General features: G+C 50.6%; 1 protein-coding gene and 1 long non-coding RNA gene across 10 annotated transcripts in view; one reads left to right on the forward strand and one right to left on the reverse strand.

The window, feature by feature from the left end:
• Positions 1 to 17,961, forward strand: part of SGSM2 (small G protein signaling modulator 2) — a 37,667-nt gene that overhangs the window by 1,532 nt on the left and 18,174 nt on the right. For 2 of the 9 annotated variants that reach the window (XM_004267046.3, XM_004267047.4), the window contains exon 2: positions 3,241 to 3,316. In XM_004267046.3, coding sequence (XP_004267094.1) covers positions 3,241 to 3,316 — 76 coding nt within the window. Of the gene's footprint in view, positions 1 to 3,240; positions 3,317 to 8,712; positions 8,838 to 9,210; positions 9,236 to 16,371; positions 16,412 to 17,541; positions 17,919 to 17,961 lie in introns of those variants that run through there. The other 7 variants (XM_033423250.2, XM_033423252.2, XM_033423253.2 and 4 more) reach the window with 6 other exon arrangements.
• On the reverse strand, positions 4,662 to 17,570 carry LOC117200399 (uncharacterized). The gene is made up of 4 exons (XR_004481939.2): positions 17,435 to 17,570; positions 16,936 to 17,008; positions 7,078 to 7,153; positions 4,662 to 4,888 (listed from the first exon to the last, which is right to left on the reverse strand). It is a non-coding gene; the product is annotated as an uncharacterized LOC117200399 (long non-coding RNA).

The following is a 17,961-nucleotide window of genomic DNA, read 5'->3' on the forward strand; positions in this document are numbered from 1 at the left end:
TGTGAAGTGGCCAAGTGAGAGGTTTTTTAGGCCAGGAGTACATCAAATAAGAATTTAAGCCCCAACTCTGGTCTCCCCAAGGAAAAAAGAAAACTCAAATCTCAGTAATTATCCTCAGGAAACAAATTGTCTAGTGACAGAGACTTATATGAACAGTATAAACAAGAACAAAAATGTAGCCATACCGAAACTATGGGCACATGTGCTAGCATTGTTGGTGTGTTCCAAATTTGGGGTTGGTCAGGGATGATGGGAAAGATTTGGGGGAAGGCAGTATTTAGAAGGCTGTCTGTACTACTCCCAGAATGATTCTTAAACAAATGTAAGAAATGTCCAGAATATGCCACAGCTATGTGTATTACCTGACAGAGGTTGACCCGCTCTGAACTCTTAGTTCCCTTCCCCCTTCAGTGCTTGATTTCAAGAGAAATAAAATCCTTTCTTGTCCTACAAGTAGGGACAGTGCGGGTAATTGTAGGCAAGTCTGGCCTTTCATAAAGGACTTGTAGTATAATTCTTTTTTTTTTTGGCTGTGCTGCACAGCTTGTGGGATCTTAGTTCCCCCGTCAGAGATTAAACCTGGGCCCCAGCAGTGAAAGCGCCGAGTCCTAACCACTGGACCGCCAGGGAATTCCCAGGGTATCTATAGGTCCTCCTAATCCAAAAATCTGCCCCAACAGTCTGCTTCAGATGCCTGCAGGTCTTTGAGCTGTGACATTATGCTCTGTTTAATGCAAAACCCCTTGGGAAGTAATCTAGGAAGGTTTTAATAGTTTAGAGTGCAGGCTCTATTTACAATAGCCAGGACATGGAAGCAACCTAAGTGTCCACTGACAGATGAATGGATAAAGAAGTTGTGGCACATACATACAATGGAGTATTACTCAGCCATAAAAAGAAACGAAATTGAGTTATTTGTAGTGAGGTGGATGGACCTAGAGTCTGTCATACAAAGTGAAGTAAGTCAGAGAGAGAAAAACAAATACCGTATGCTAACATATATATATATGGAATCTAAAAAAAAAAAAAAGTTTCTGAAGAACCTAGGGGCAGGACAGGAATAAAGACGCAGACGTAGAGAATGGACTTGAGGATATGGGGAGGGGGAAGGGCAAGCTGGGACGAAGTGAGAGAGTGGCATGGACATATATACACTACCAAATGTAAAGTAGATAGCTAGTGGGAAGCAGCTGCATAGCACAGGGAGATCAGCTTGGTGCTTTGTGACCACCTAGAAGGGTGGGAGGGAGACGCAAGAGGGAGGACATGTGGGGATATATGTAAATGTATAGCTGATTCACTTTGGTATAAAGCAGAAACTAACACCACTGTAAAGCAATTATACTCCAATAAAGATGTTAAAAAAAAATAGAGTGCAGAATCGATCCGATCCCCCTTTACCTAACCGCTAACCATGAGCACTTTGCAGCAGGGAGGAGACTCCGGGTCCTTCCTCACTCCTCCCCAGACTTCAGAAGCTCTACCACCCTGCAAACCAAAGTGAGGGCCTGGGGAGCAAGGGCGGCATCAGGACACTGGACACAGGACACTGTCCAAAGAATGGCAAAGACTAGCTGTCCCAGAGCTTACTGTGTCTGTAAGATTTAATGTTGGGATTGAGGTAATCCATCCCGCTAATCTTCAGTATTAGTATTTGTCTCCTGGCAGGTTCCCCCAAGGCATCAAAAGTGCATGGTTTAAGTGTTGGGAGCAACTAGAACCTCATATACTCCTGCTGGGAGTGTAAATTGATACAACCACTTTGGAGAGCAACTTGGCAAAATCTAATAATATAGAATATACTCATCAGAAATTCCTTGCCTAAAAATATAAATCCAAAGAAATGAGCACCCGTGTTCACACAAAGACACGTCTAGAATGTTCACAGCAGCACTACCCATAATAGCCCCAAATTGGAAGCTACCCGAATGCCAGTCAATAGTGAGTTGTTCACACAATGGAGAATGAACAATGCACATCCATATACAACATGAACAGATCTCACAGTCACACCAAGGAGCAAAAGAAACCCAGTCACAAAAGCTACACAGTGAGCCATTCCATCTATAAAAAGTACAAAACCCCGCAAAAGTGCTCTATGATGTTAGAAGTCAGGATAGTGGGTACCTTTGAGGGAAGTAGTGACTAGAAGGAAACATGGCAGAGTTTGGGGGTACTTTAGGGTGCTGGTCACGTTTTGTTTCTTGATCTGATGCTGGTTTCATAGGTGTGTTCAATTTGTGAAAATTCTTCAAGCTGTGTAATTATGATATATACCCTTTTCTATTTGTACATCAATTTTTAAAAATTAATTAATTTATTTTTGGCTGCGTTGGGTCTCTGCTGCTGGGTGTGGGGGTTCTCTAGTTGCGGCAAGCGGGGGCCACCCCCCGCCGCCGTGTGCAGGCCTCTCACTGCAGTGGCCGCCCCACCGCTGCGGAGCACGGGCTCCAGGCGCGCGGGCCTCAGCAGCTGTGGCACACAGGCCCTAGAGCGCAGGCTCAGCAGTTGTGGCGCCCGAGCCCAGTTGCGCCGCGGCATGTGGGATCCTCCCGGACCAGGGCCCGAACCCGTGTCCCCCACACTGGCAGGCGGATTCCCAACCACCGTGCCACCAGGGAAGTCCCTGTACATCAATTTTAAAGTTTTTTTTGTTTTTTTTAAGTGCTTTCTAAAGAAGGCTGTGACCGCTTACCTTACAAGGAATTCAGAAGCTTTTACATCCAGGTAGGAACCCAAACATAGGGCTTTACCTAGACAGAAAGAAGACTAGGCTTGTGAGCATGTGGGGAGTGTCCCTGAGGCCTAGATGGACGTGTACCCCTACCCTCAGAGAAGGGAGAAAAGGAGGGTCAGGTTGTTTATCTGGAACCTGTACTGAAACAGTTTGTCCCTAAAGGACAGTGTGTCTGCCCACAGGCCCTTCTGCAGCTAAGTACAGATGTGCAAATAGCATCCCACCCCTGTTCTCTATAGCAGGGCACTTCCTCCTGGGTTGGAATGTCTGTACTGATTGATTGGTGGGTTTATAGCATCTTTTTTCCTGGTTGCCTTTCCAAGATGTTGGTGCTATCTGTACAGAAGAAACTTTGCTTCCTCACCCCTCCCTTTCCTATCATCTACTCTGCAGGTGTCTGAACCCAGACCAGGGGGGCAGAGCCAAGCCATTTACTTGCTCACAGGCCTTTGGTCAATCAGTTAATCAATCAGTCAATCACGACGCTGCCCATTTATTCACAGGTGAAGCAAATCATGGAGGAGGCTGTCACCAGGAGGTCTGTACATGAAGCTAGCAGCCACATCCTTACTCTGTGTGGTGAGTGAGCGGCTGGGGGATAATGGGAGAGGGGTTTAAAACCTGAGGACGCTATCTTGGGGCCAGGGAAAGACGAGTTCTCAGGTTCAGTAGTTCTCAAATCTGGCTGCAAGTCAGAATCAACTCAGAAGCTTACGAAAGGGATCTCTGGGTCCCATCGCAGACCTACTGAATCAGGATCCCCAGGGCCCAAGAATCACCTATGTGTGTCTAGTTCCCAAGGACAGTAGTGCTCAAATTTTAGCATGCATCAGAGTCACCTGTAGGACCTGTTCAAACAGATTCCTGGGTCCCAACCCTGGAGTTTCTGATTCTAGTCTGTCTGGGGCAGTCCCAGGAATTTGCATTTCTAACAAGTTCACAGATGATGCTGACACTGCTGGTCCAGAGACCACACTTTAAGGGCCACTGTCCTAGGTAGTTGGGTTTGGGAACCACTGCTCTGGTTTATCTTTACATTAACTTTGGGGAAGGGTCTGTGCTTTTGGATGCTTTCTGTGCCACATCTATTTTCTTTTTCTTTTTTTTTTTTTTTTGCTGTACGTGGGCCTCTCACTGTTCTGGCCTCTCCCGTTGCGGAGCACAGGCTCCGGACGCGCAGGCCCAGTGGCCATGGCTCATGGGCCCAGCCACTCCGCAGCATGTGGGATCCTCCCGGACTGGGGCACGAACCCGCGTCCCCTGCATCGGCAGGCGGACTCTCAACCACTGCACCACCAGGGAAGCCCCACATCTATTTTCTAATTAATCCCACCTGTGTTGCTCCAGCATCCCAGCTATCCAAGCACTCAACTGCGTGCAAAACAACATGAGTGTAAAGGAGGGATAGCCAAGCCTTCCCACCTTAGAAAGGAGAAAGTCTGTAATAAACCAACGCTTCTGCCTCAGTGTGAACACTTTTGCTTTTGTAGGAGCAAGCCTGTCCCTACACACAACTGAATCTTCTTGGATTTCCAGGAATTTGACCTTCTGTTTGCCATCTTTTTTTTTTTTTTTTAAATTTATTTTTGGCTGTGCCAGGTCTTAGTTGCGGCATGCAGTATCTTTTGTTGCAGCACGTGGGCTTCTCTCTAGTTGTGGCGTGTGGGTTTTCTCTTCTCTAGGTGTGGTGCGCAGGCTCCAGGGCGCGTGGGCTCTGTAGTTGGTGGCACGCAGGCTCTAGTTGAGGCGCGTGAGCTCAGTAGTTGTGGCGCGCGGACTTAGTCGCTCCACGGCATTCGGGATCTTAGTTCCCTGACCAGGGATCGAACCCACGCCCCCTGCTTTGGAAGGCGGATTCTTTACCACTGGACCACCAGGGAAGTCCCCCATTTGCCACCTTTGTGTTGTTTTCCTTGGCCTCTGAGATTGGTGTTCGTTGAAGGGAGGTTGTGCATTTCTGAGGTGAAGGAATGAAAGGAGGAGATACGGGAAGGAACACTTTTGACAGTAGCATGGTGAGGCCGATAGAGCTGCCCCTCCCATCCGTCCAGCAGCAAACACTGAAGGTCCCCCAGATTCCAGATACTGTTCTCCAGGTAGGGAAACAGCAGTGGCAAGATGGACAGCGTCTCTGCCCCGGAGGATTACATTCTGTGGGCAGAGAGACAGAAAACAAATGTACACGTGAATATATCCTGCAATAACCTGTGTGGCAACAGCTACGGAAAAAAAAAGAGAAATGTGGGAGGGCGACTGGGGAGAGGCAGCCTGTGAGCAGAGCCCGAGTGACAGACTGAGGGTTCAGACAAACCCTGGTGCTCTGCTTACTTCTCAAGCTGTTTTGGACAAGTTTCTTAACTTCTGTCCCCCACAGTTTGCTCCTCTAAAAACAGGGTGGTGATTCCCAACTTAAGGAATTTTTGTGGGTATTGAGATGATACATGTGAAGGTTCCTAGCGTTGTAAGAGATGAGAAAAATGTCTGTGTTTTCTCCTCTTTTGGATGTTAAGCCTGAAACTAGGTTTGCAGGATTTGAGGTCCTACTATCTCCCTTTCGGGTAAGTTTCCCTGGTTCTTTGAGATGATATAACGATTCTCAGGTTTGCAGGAGCAGTCTGATCCTACTTTTCTCGGGCAGAAGCCCTGCTGGGGAAAAAGCGTGCTTGCAATAGGTGACTTTGACGAGTATTAGAACCCTACTCCCTTCCACCTGTGCTGTGTTCCCCTGACGTCAGCCAGTGTCTGTCATTGTCACCAGAAGGGCTCTACTGGTGGCCCAGTTAGTCATGGCCTGGTGCTAGGCTTCGTCCAGAGCACACACAGCAAACACAGAAAACAGAATAAAATAGCACAGACAGCTTGCGCATGGGCGCCACATGTGGGCGGCCGTAGGTAAATGGGGGAAGAGAGGCAGGGGAAAAAGCTGTTGGCGTCCCACCATCAGGTCCATTAGGGTGAGGAGAAACTGTCAGCTCTCCTCTGATGAGTCCAGGGGCCCCCAGGAAGCAGTAGGCCTTTCATTTTTGCCTCTTGCCTTGAAGCCCATGGCTCTTTCCAGCAGGCAGGGATAGCACCTTCAAAAGGAATGATTCTTCTACTTTCAGCCAATTTCAGTCACGGAACTAGAACAAGGGTCTATGAAATAGACCCAGGTCTCCAGGGTTCTAAGATCAGCCCCAAAGCAAGAGGAGCCCTGTTCTGCTGGATTTCGGGAGGTGCCTTAGGTCAAAGTGCAAACTTAAATGCCCACAGGGTCGAACGAGAAAAGTCCGGGTGTGGGACAGCAGGCAATGGTGGGGACTGGGGTGAAATGGGTAGCACTTGCCATGTTTGAAGGGGGCAGCCACCACTCAGCTTCTGAAGGAATGCTGGCCCTGGCTTGCTATGGCCCTTGTTATATTTTAAGAGAAGTCAGAAGTCTGGGTTTTTACATGAAATGAACCAATTTTTTTTTTTTTTGAAATGAACCAATTTTTAAATGCTGATAACTAATTCCCATTAAAAAAAAAAAATTGTGGGGCTTCCCTGGTGGCGCAGTGGTTGGGAGTCCGCCTGCCGATGCAGGGGACACGGGTTCGTGCCCCGGTCCGGGAAGATCCCACATGCCGCGGAGCGGCTAGGCCTGTGAGCCATGGCCACTAAGCCTGCACGTCTGGAGCCTGTGCTCCACAACGGGAGAGGCCACAACAGTGAGAGGCCTGCGTACCGCAAAAAAAAAAAAAAAATTTGTGTGGGCTAAACAAAAGGCATCTGCAAGCCTCTGCCAGTTTGCTGCCTCTGCTTTGGGCTTAGTACACAGTCACGGAAGGGAATGCTAGCAGGAGGGGCTCCCGATAGTATAAAGCTAAGTCAAGCCGGGGCATCTGAGACCCACGGGAAAAGGAATCTATACTTTGTTGAAAATGGTGTTCAGTGGTGAGGGGGATCTCAGTTCGGGCTCCAAATAAGGTTGGTTTAAAGCAGTGATTATCGAGACTTCCCTGGCAGTCCAGTGGTTAGGGCTCTGCACTTCCACTGCAGGGGGCACAGGTTTGATCTCTGGTACGGTAACTAAGATCCCGCATGCCACCCAGTGTGGCCAAAACAAAAAAAAAAAAAGAAAGCAGTGATTATCAACCGTTTTTCCTGCCTGCATCACACAGTGAAATCATAATCAGGGATTCCTAGGGGGAGGCAGAGAGAATAGACATGTACTGATGGAAAACTCCACTCTTCCTGGCTTTTTGGAGATTCTGAAATGCCAGGCTCCTTCACCCCCTGGAAAAATGCTCAGAAGTGCATTTTTAAAAAAAAAAAAAAAAAAGAAGTGCATTTTTAGTCTGAAGTGGTCCCAGTCTTACCCTGGGTCTTGCAGTTGTCCCAGCCACATCCAGGATTCAGCTTTGTTCTTGGGGAAGTGGGAGTGCAGAGAAAGTGCTGAGAGAAAGGGAACAGAGTGAAGGCTGTGGAGACTGGATTAACTGTGCAGTGAGTGACCCCTTTTACTAGAGCTTTGTGGAGGGCTGGGGTCCTGGGCCCCCCTGCCCTGCCTTGGCCCCTCTGTTCATCGCAGAGTGTGGCTAGGGGGTGACCGAAGAGGGCAGGGCCTGAGCAAGATGAGCTTCCCTGAGCTTCCTTAGAATACAGACATTTGAACCGGAAACAGAACCTTTCTGGAGAGCCTTAGAAATGAAACTGAAGAATCCCTGGGTCAAGACCTGGCCCTGGGCAAACCCAGGAAAGTTCCTCTTCCTCAAGGGGAGGAGTGACACTCCCAGGACTGACGAGAAACCTGCGTGTGTTGTGTTTGCTGTGCTTGTTCCTAAACCTGTCTGTCTAGAAGCCGGTCAGGCCCCAGCAGTAGGAGCCCTGTGAGGAGGCCTTGCTGGCAAACCCAGCTGGCAGGGAGGGGTTCTATGTGTGCTGTTCTCCTACCACAGAGCAAGGCTGCATTGCTGCTCTGAGGCACCCCCTGCCAGCCCCCAGGACCTGTGTGACTGTACCCGTGCACGGGAGAATAGGCCCAAACCCCACTGTTGGGAAAAGGTTCTTGGATATCTCGTCTTCATCTTAAAAAGTCATGTCAGGGGCTTCCCTGGTGGCGCAGTGGTTGAGAGTCCGCCTGCCGATGCAGGGGACACGGGTTCGTGCCCCGGTCCGGGAGGATCCCACATGCCACGGAGCGGCTGGGTCCGTGGGCCATGGTCGCGGAGCCTGTGCATCCGGAGCCTGTGCTCCGCAACGGGAGAGGCCACAACAGTGAGAGGCCCGCGTACCGCAAAAAAAAAAAAAAGTCATGTCAAGTTTGCGTTTTGCTCCATAATATGGCCTCTGAAACTTTGTGCTGCTGAATGAAATTAATGCTTCCTGTTTTTCTGTGGCTTCCTGAACCCCCCGGGCGTAGGCTGCTTATCTCCTGCCACCCCAACCCCCAGAGGGCAAGGTGCTCTTAAATTTTGCTTGTGGGCAACTCAAGGTCAGGGTTAAACAGCAGACTGTCCTGTTTCACCTTTGAACTCCGCATTTGTAATAGCAATATGACTGCGCATAGGGTGCCCAGTTACTCTTCCCATCAAGGGGTCTGGGGTAGTTTAGGCCTTAACCGAGGAGCACTGTGCCTCCCCTCCCCTTTGGCTCAGAGGGGAGCATCTGCCTCCACAGTGTCTCTGTTTGTTCCATTCTAATTGGGCGCTGAGGTTGGATTTTAACCACTGGTGGGTAGAAGGGCTTTAGGAGGCCCACAGAGAGGTTCCCGGCCTGGCAGAGCAGGTTCTTAGACTTGTAAACATCTCCTTTTCCTGGCCACAGGCACTGGGGGCGGGACCCAGACCAGCCCTGCCCCTCAGTCCTTAGGTTCCCTGCCCTCCCCGCGCTGATCCGTCCACCTGAGGGTTGCTTCAGACTGAGGATGAGCTGTAATGGGAGACGGGGGTGGAGTCTGTGGAGCTGGGAACAACACCAGGGCTTTATTAACCCGCTGCCTGTTGCTAAGCAGCTTTCATTAGCCGGGAAGTTCAGCCGCAGCAAGCTCCTCTGGGGAATGGCAAGGAGATGCTAATGAGCTGGGAGAGAAGCAGGTGTGACGGGAGGGCGCGTCCCACCTGGGGTACTGCAGCCAGAGGTATTTCAGCACTTCCTGAGATTCAGGCACTAGCCAGTTTTTACTCTGTCTCTCTTCAGTGAAAGGGATTCCTTCTCTCTTCTTCCTGCCCACACTGAATGAACAGCTCATTCTCAGCATATCTGGCTTCCACTTCCCATGTGGTAATGATCCAGTAGGAAGAAAGGCCCTCTGGGAGACTGGCTCCCCTCGCCCTGTCTTGGGGCATGGCTGAGGGCACGTGGTGATGGTCTGTAGCGGAGACTTTGGAGTCCGGCAGACCTGACCTGCGTTCACAGACTGACCATGTCACCAAGTGTGTGACCGTGGCCACTTATTCAGCAACTCTGAACCTACGGAATAAGGTTGATGTGAGGATTAAAAGAGTGATGCGGGTAAAGCAGACAGCATGGAGCGAGGTATGCAGTAGGTGCTCAGTAAATGTCGTCACCACCACCAGTGACATTCTACTTTGTTCTTGAAAGTGATCTTTTAACCTTCCCCATAGAGCCTCCTAGAACCTTCTCCAGGATTCCATTTAGGAATCCATGTTTCTGAGAGTTTTGAGCATCTGGACAATCAGAACAATTTGAACTCTGGGAACCCAATCAAGGAATTTGAAAATATTAAGAAATTATTATTGATTTTTTAGGTGCAGTGCAGGTATTAGGTACATGACTCTTTAAAAGAGTCATCTTTTAGAGAGACACACTAAAATATTTATGGACAAAAATATATGATATGTAAAATTTGCTTCAAAATGATCTAGGGATAAGGGGGAAAGTGGTTGGAGGTGGTATAACTAAAACAAGATTGGTCCTTCCTTGATCATGGCTTGTGTTGTGTGATGGGTACTCGGGGGTTCATTACATCATTCTCTTTACTTTGGTATATGATTGGAATTTTCCAAGATGAAATGGTTTTTTTAAAAAGAAGGAAGAGGAGGAGGAGAGGATGGGTGGAGGAAGAGATAGAGATAGCAAGTGTATGCAGCTTTTTTTTATAGGATATTTTTTATTTCAAAAAGTATGTATTGAATGCATCCTTAAACCTTAAACAGGATTCTGGACACGTAAGCCTGCTGAACAGACAAATAAGTATGGAAATCTGCCCCACCTTCTGGGTGTTGGAACTGGATGTTGGGTACTGGAGGGTGGGGTCTGGAGTCACGTAAATATAGAATATTTTATTATTATTATTTTTAAGGCCGTGCCACGCGGCATGCGGGATCTTATTCCCCCACTAGGGGTCAAACCCATGCTCCCTGCAGTGGAAGCGTGGAGTCCTAACCACTGGACCACCACGCCAGGGAAGTCCTAGAATACTTTATAGGAATAGATCAGCATTAAATACTAGTCACTGAATTTTCATAATTTAATTTGTCTTGTAGACTGTGGTGTTTAATCCAACACATAGAGATAGTCCCACCCCCGAGCTGGCCCAGCCTCTGTCCCCAAGTCCATGTACAGACATCTGTTAGTGGTGGAGGCTTCACAGCCTAGAACCTGTGCCCAGGGGCAGTGGGGAGAACAGGGAAAGGGCGCAGATGTTGCTGAAGGGTCCTCCCTGATCCTGGACCCCCAGCTGGAGTCAGGAAGGACCTGCTGTCACTGAGGCTGCTGCCTTCCCTTCCCATCCTTGGTCTTTTAAAACAACGACAGGGTCCGGGTGGGGGACCTGGGTAGTTCTAGAGAGCGAACACAGAAGAGACGGACGCAAACCCAGCCCTTCACCGGCCCACACCAGGCCAGTCATCACCTGGCTGCCAGACAGTAGGATGGTCAGTCATGCGGTGGCCAGTCATGGTGAAATCCAAAAAGAGGAGGAAGAGTAGAAACCCAGGACACTGGGCCCCCACCATGAGGGAGCTCTACAGGGAAGGCCATAGTCCTGAGTCCTCAGTGCTGACCATAACCGCTGAGGCGAGCTATGAAGGCTGGTTTTGTAAGAAAAACAAGCGTTTGCAGCTCTCCTGTCCCAACAGAAAAGCTCTACGTGATCCCTCTCCCCATAAGTCACTGGCAACAGGAAATCCTTGACCTTGATGGGGCTACAGCCATGCCTGTCTAGAGGGGGGTGGGGAGAGCTCTGGTGACCACAGCACACGTCCTCCCTCCCCTCCCTGTCCTGCCTTCTCAGGCTGCCAAGGGGGCCCTCTATGGAGACAGGCCCAAGGAAGGGCACCTAGAGTCTTTTCCTTGAGATCAAGACCTAGCCCTTCTTCAGGGAGGCAGCTGCAGATGACCTGTCACAACAGTTATCACAACATCTAGCTGCGTGGCACATACACAACTTTATTGAGAAATTTTATGTGCGGGGAAGCAGCTAAATGGTGTAACACCTAAATGGCGATGTAGGGCCAAGGGAGGTGGTGGTGTGTTTTTTTTTAATTGGAGAAATTACAGAACAGTTATGTACAAATGGAAAGTATCTAATAGGAAAAAAATAAAGATACAGGAAAGAGAAGGGACGTTTGCTGGAGTGATGTCCTTGAGAGGTGAAAGGGGCTGAAATCCAATGCGCAGGTGGGAGGGGTGGCCTTAGAGGGGAGCACAGCCAGAGCACCTGTAGGTACCAGAGGGAGGGCAGGGGACGGACACAGCGCAGGAAGGAAAGGCACTAATGCTCATCCGTCACCTTCCATGTTCCGGGTGCTACAAAGAGCCTTGTGCCCCTCTGCACAGGCTGTTGCCTTTAGTCACTCAGCACCCCTTGAGGTGGGACCTGTTCCTTTCCCTCCCTGCAGGTGAAGCTCAGAGAGACTTAGTGGTCTGCACAAAGTCAAAAAGCTAGTAAGGAAAGGAACCAGGGTTTGAACCCACATCTGTCTGACTCTAAAGCCTGTGTTGCCCAGGGATGGGTCCCCCTGTGAGGCCTACCCAGGAGTGGAGCCTGGAGGTGTGGGGCATTGAGGGGAAGTTGGAGGCATAGCTTGGATCACCAAACAGTGGACTCGTGATGTCCAGAGACACTCCGGGAGACGGCGGGTCTCTTGTCGAGCTGGGTGAGGCTGGCACTGGCCTGGTTCCCTGGCAAGCCAGTGTGAGCACTGCACATGCAGACTCTGCCCTGCATCCCCAGCAGGGCAAGGAAGATGGGTATGTGTGGTATGAACTTCATTTCTCTCACTTGCTTGGTTCCAGAGTATCAGGGCAGTGCTTTCTCCTCCCAGTGAAAGTCCGGGTGGGAGAGTTGCGTTCTTGTTTCAGGGCTTTGAACAAGGCTGAGTGCCACCCCCCTCAAAGCTGAAGCAAACCACCAGCATCACCAGTGCAGGCGGAAGGAAAAATGTACCCTTGTTACCATAGAAATGCTTGTTCCGCGTGGAGGCAGCCGTCACAAATCCCTGGTGGAAATAGCCGGCCGGGGAAGTGGGGAGGGGAGAGACGTAGGATGCCTGGCCTCGCCTCTTTGCTCCCCTCACTTCATCCGCTACAAGTGAAATGTTGACTCCCTCCATGGGCAGTCGAGGAAGTTCCTACTTAAAAAAAGGCCGCCCATCCTGCCCATTCCTCTATCTCCAGGGAGGCTGCTCCTCTCCTGGAAATCTTGGTTTCACCATCCAAGGCTTTTAAAAATTCTGCTCTGAGTAATGTCCTCCAAAACTCCAGGACCGAAGCAAGCCACTTGTGGCTAGCTGCTCCTAAAAATTCTGCTCTGAGTAATGTCCTCCAAAACTCCAGGACCGAAGCAAGCCACTTGTGGCTAGCTGCTCCTAAAAATTCTGCTCTGAGTAATGTCCTCCAAAACTCCAGGACCGAAGCAAGCCACTTGTGGCTAGCTGCTCCTAAAAATTCTGCTCTGAGTAATGTCCTCCAAAACTCCAGGACCGAAGCAAGCCACTTGTGGCTAGCTGCTCCAGCCAGCGCTTTCCTCACCTGGAAGCTGAACTCACCTGTTGCACAGATGGCAGCTGGCAGAGGTGGGGAGCAGGGGACGCAGGACACACGTGCTCCTCCCATCATCAACCCCTCCTGGCTCAGAGCCTTGGGCCCAGCCTTCATGTCAGGCTGTGCTAACTGGGTGCTGTGTCCCTCTACCTCAGCCTTCTCTGAAGGCCATTCAGTGGGTCCCCCTATTACCAGGCTGGGCTTGTCCAGGCCCCTTGGCCGCTGAACACAGCTTAAGTGTGGATATGCGTGTGAGAGCCGGGGGTTGTTTCTGAGGCCCGCTGGGCTGACCGAGGACCCTTCTCAACCACTGCTGCGTTTCCTGGCAGCCATGGCTTTAGTCCCTTCTCGTGGGCTCCTGAGACACCTAAGCTCGTCCCAGCCCACTGAATTGTTTCTCCGGTCCCTACGCAGCTCAGATCACCAGTGGCTACCGTAAGCAGAGCCCGGATCATCCTGCGGGAGGGGGAACCAAGCTAATCTGCAGACCCTGTTTGCTGTGGGAGCTGGTGATGGGGTGGGTGCCCATGGACAGACCCAGCCTTTCTGAGTTTCATGACTTTCAATTCACCTCCAGGTTGGAGAGAATCTCTAGCATCCTTTCATGATGGAATTATTGTTCTTATTTTGAATCGGTAACCTGGCTCAAATATCAAAACTATACAAAAGGTACACAGTGAAAAGTCTCACTCCTTTCCCTGCCCCCATTCACCCACTTCCCCTCCACCTACCAGTTTCCACACCAATAGTACTACCACTCTTCCTTCTTGTGCATCCTCCCAAGTTTTTTGTCCTGATTTTTTTTTTTAATTCTATTCTTTGTTTACCCCACCCTTTTTTGTAATCAAAAGGTATCATGCAGTCAAACTGCTCTGCATCTTGCTTTTGGAGACCTTTCCGTTATTAGTTCCTGGAGATCATTCTCATTCTTTTTCAGAGTGGCATAATATTATACTGTATGAATGTGCCGTATTTACTTAATCTGTCCTCTATTGATGGACAAGGGGATAGTTTCCAGTCTTCTGCTGTTGTAACTAAGTAAGCATGATTCTATCTGTAAGCTAGATTCTCACAAGAGGGGTTACTAGGTCAGAGGTTATTTGCAATGTTCATAGACAGTGCCACATTGCCACCGTAGGGGGTCTTACCAATCCAGCAAGGTCTGAGAACATTCAGTAACTTCCCAAGTCCCTTCCCTCTCTATCTACTGATGTCTCCTCTGTTCTAAATTGGACTCCTTGGAATGGTTAAATCAGTAAGTAAGGAGTTTGTGGGAGGGGCCCTATAAGATTCCATTAGCACTCGTGGTCTCCAATCCATGTAGCATTTGTTGAGCCCCGTATCTTTTTTTTTTTTTTTGCGGTACGTGGGCCTCTCACTGTTGCGGCCTCTCTTGTTGCGGAGCACAGGCTCCGACGCGCAGGCTCAGCGGCCATGGCTCACGGGCCCAGCCGCTCCGCGGCATGTGGGATCTTCCCGGACCGGGGCACGAACCCGTGTCCCCTGCATCGGTAGGCAGACTCTCAACCACTGCGCCACCAGGGAAGCCCGAGCCCCGTATCTTAATAGACTTTAGGGGCATGTCAGAGACTGGTGAGGGACAGTCCCAGGGCTTGTCTGGGCTGTAGTTCACTGCTTTTCCTTGGGACGATGGTGCCAGACCTTGCCAGGGTGGGATGTCCACAGCAGGGTGCTAAAGTTAAAACTATTTCCACTCCTGCCCACTCCGAGTTGCAGTTCCCTGAGCCTTGCTGTCAGTTGGATAGGATGACAGAGTAGAAAGGGTACCCTGGGCTCATCCGGTACCACAGCTCCAAAGGCCACTGGAAGACCAAGGTGGGGAGTGAGAGGATCATGCTTGCTGAGTCATGTCTGTTTCTCTGTTTCAATTCATTCACCCAAACCTTCCCATCCCAACCAGTGACCAAAAACAGTGTTGATTTTTATCAATTAGTATGTGTTTTTCTTATGTGAAGTGATCCGAATGATGTCAGGGCTGTCTCTCCCCTCTTTTGGGGCAACCAGAGTGGCTGCGGGTGGTGCTGGGAACCCTGAGACAGGGGCTCCTGAAAGCTTCACGTCACGGCTGGGGACCAGGGCCCAGACAGCTCCGTTAGAAGGGGGATGATTTCGGCTGACTTGGTGCTTTGGCTGTGATGGGCGTCTCCTCCAGGGGCCTCTGTGTGATCTTCTCCCTGGAGAAGGGTGCTTGTTGGTCTGTGAGAGGGCCTCCTGGGGAGCACAGACAGCTGGAGAGTCGGGCATTATTGCTGATAGCTCTACAACTGCAGTTCTGAGTGTGGTGTTCTCTGTATGTGGGGAGAGGCCAGGGGGATCTCTGTACTTGCACATCTGTAAGTGTCGATCAGTGGAAGTGTCTGTGGTTCCTCTCAACCCAAAAGTCTTAGAGCAGGGTTTTAAAGCTTTCTGAGATCAGATACCCTTTTCAGAAACTAAAAGCCAAGGATCCTTTATCCAGAATAAAAACACTCACCTAAGCGTGCAGAAGCAGACCAGTGATTCTGTGTGCAGTTTTAGGGGGTCTCGAAGGTCTAGAAGCCTATCAACAAACCCTCTTAGGAGAGTAATTCTCAATTATATATTATCCGTGTTATTATATTATTATTTTGCCTACACACTGCACACAGTGACGTGCTCCTTCCCTCTGGGGGACAGCCCTGTGGGGATGGGGAAGGACTAGTATAGTTTGAACAACTAACTGGCCAAGGAGCCCGTGGAACCAGCTTAGGAATACCTGGCATAGAGGGTCGTTTACTTTGCTTGGAACATAGAGAGTTGAGACAGATTTTTCCCTCTGCAGACGTCGCCTGGCACCTTGCCCGGGTTTCACAGAAGGAACTTAGGGGCCATGGGGTGAGTGGGGGCACTAGGTGTGCTGTTTGGGCTTCTCTCAATATTCCCTACTTGCAGTAATTGCTGAGGAATGCCTCCACCCACCCCCAGAGAACCCTGAGGCCTGTGCTCACAGTCTTCCTGGCAGGCTGGGTGAGGCCAAGCTGCTGCCTGCATCCCCAGGCTCCCCAGCCTGGCTACATGGGCAGTCGCCTGGGGAAGGTAGGAGAGCTAATGACTCATTATCCCGGCAATTAGTCACGTCACCGAGGCACATGATTCTCTGCAGGACTGGTGCCACCTGCTGCTGCTCTGGCCTTGTTCGGTGCTGCTTTTCTCCCACTCTGATCGGGGAGTGCCGCCCCAGGAAATAGTCACCCCCTTCTTCCAGCTGTGGACTTGTAGCTGCAGCAGCCCCAGGACCAAGAGACTATGACAAAAAGGTCACTCACCTATGTACCTCAGGGCCACGCAGGACCTCCAGGGACCAAGGGGACAGCCATGGAGGGGAATATGTGGACACTTAAGCAAAGATTCCCCCACATGTCCCATACGCACATGATAGCTGTGGATACATCTGTCTGCGTGCGCATGTGCTCATCGATATATGAACATGCCATGAAGGAAAGGCTGCAATTTGTGAAATAAAGTCCTCCGAGGCCTGACCTCCCAGGAGAGGGAGGGGGTCCTGTTTTGTTTCCCCTTCCCTGGGATGCTCTCAATGAACTGGCCAGCTTCCACATTGGCCCCAGGGACTCTCTCTAACTTCTTGACCTCAGTACAAGAGAGAGCCAAACAAAACTCTTTTATAGGTCATCAGTGACTGTCAGTAACAATGAAGGCAGAAAACAGGTGAGAGCCTCTGTTTTCGGTGATTATTTCCTAAGTCCAGGTTTCTTTCTTTTTTTTTTTTGGCTACACTGTGTGGCATGTGGGATCTTAGTTCCCCGACCAACTATCGAACCCATGCCCCCTGCAGTGGAAGCACAGAATCTTAACCACTGGGCCACCAGGGAAGTCCCCAGGTTTCATATTCTAACAACACTAGTCACAGTAAGCTTGATGGGGCCTCAGTTCCCCTGTTCCTAAGAGAATGACACCCCCACCCACCTCTGGGGCAGCCTGTGATTCTCTCTAGTGTGTCCTCACCTCTCTCTGCCCGTGAGAGGACTTGCAAAAACCCAGCCCTTTACAGGTTAGCCATAGAACAGGATCTCGACAAAAAGAAATTAGGAGTCAGGAACCGACTTGCATCAAGAGCCTCCGGCATGAGGGGTTTACATACTTCATCTCATGTAACAATTCACAACAGTCCTAAGAAGTCTCCCCCATTTCACAGATGATAAAACTGAGGCTCAGAGCATTAAGTCACTTACCCATGTTTTCCAGAAGTAGCGAGTGGCACCACGCGTCAGACCCTGTTCTGACTCTCCACCTCCAGCACAATCCCTGTAAAAAGAGTACCTGTGAAGTGAGGGGAGGCCTCCTCCCACCTGTGGGCCCCCAACATACCTGGACGAGGTGAAAGGGGCTGGGCCAGTGTTTGGGGCCCTGTGTCTACACCCAGCTCTGCCACTCTGTGACTTCAAATCAGCTCTCTTCCCCTTTCTGGGCCTTTCCTTCCTCGGCTGGAAAACAATCAGCTTGTCCTCAGTAATGGCCAAGCCCCTCCTTCCCCCACACCTACACACTAAGTCTTTTAGAATCTGTATGTGCCCAGGGCAGCTCCCCACCCTCCCCCACCGAGCCCTTCATTCCTTCCTATGGGGCCTGTCTGCTGAAAGCGGAATCCAGACAGAGAGTGTAGGCCTAGCCCCTAAAAACATGAATGAATGAAGGGAAGCCCTCCCTGCACGGGAAGTAGAAATCCCTCACTGTCGGCTGCAGGGCTGGTCAATAATTCAGGGCTGCTGTCAGGTCCAATCTCTGCAGTGGCTTCATCAATATTTCAGCTCCTTAGCAGAGCCTCGTTCCTTAGCAACCACATCATCTCTGCTCTACAGGAGGGCTGCCAGGCTGTGTGCCCCCTACATCCCCTGTCCTGCAGGAGCTGTCCGTGCTTGCCCTCACGGGCAGGGGGTGGAGCCACCCGTGCCAACTGGCACTGGCAGCTTTGTCCTCAGAGCCTCAGGGCGATGCTGCATACAGGAGGCACATACATCCCAGATGAGAGAGAGGGGCAGGGACGTGTGGCACAGCAAAGCCCCCGCAGGTCCACCCTGGGCAGGAGCGGGGAGGGGCCCGCGGGAGCGTTTTGGAGAGAGGTCAGGGTACGTCTCCGTGGCCCGTCTTAAGCCCGAACCTCACCCCCTAGTCTTAGCAGAGCCAGGGCCTGCCCTCGCCTCTGTGCTCTCCATAGGTATGGGGGAGGGGAGTGTTCCTCTCGCTCCCGCTCTCGCCCA

The sequence above is a fragment of the Orcinus orca genome, chromosome 19 (genome assembly GCF_937001465.1).
Source record: "Orcinus orca chromosome 19, mOrcOrc1.1, whole genome shotgun sequence".
NCBI lineage: Eukaryota > Metazoa > Chordata > Mammalia > Artiodactyla > Delphinidae > Orcinus > Orcinus orca.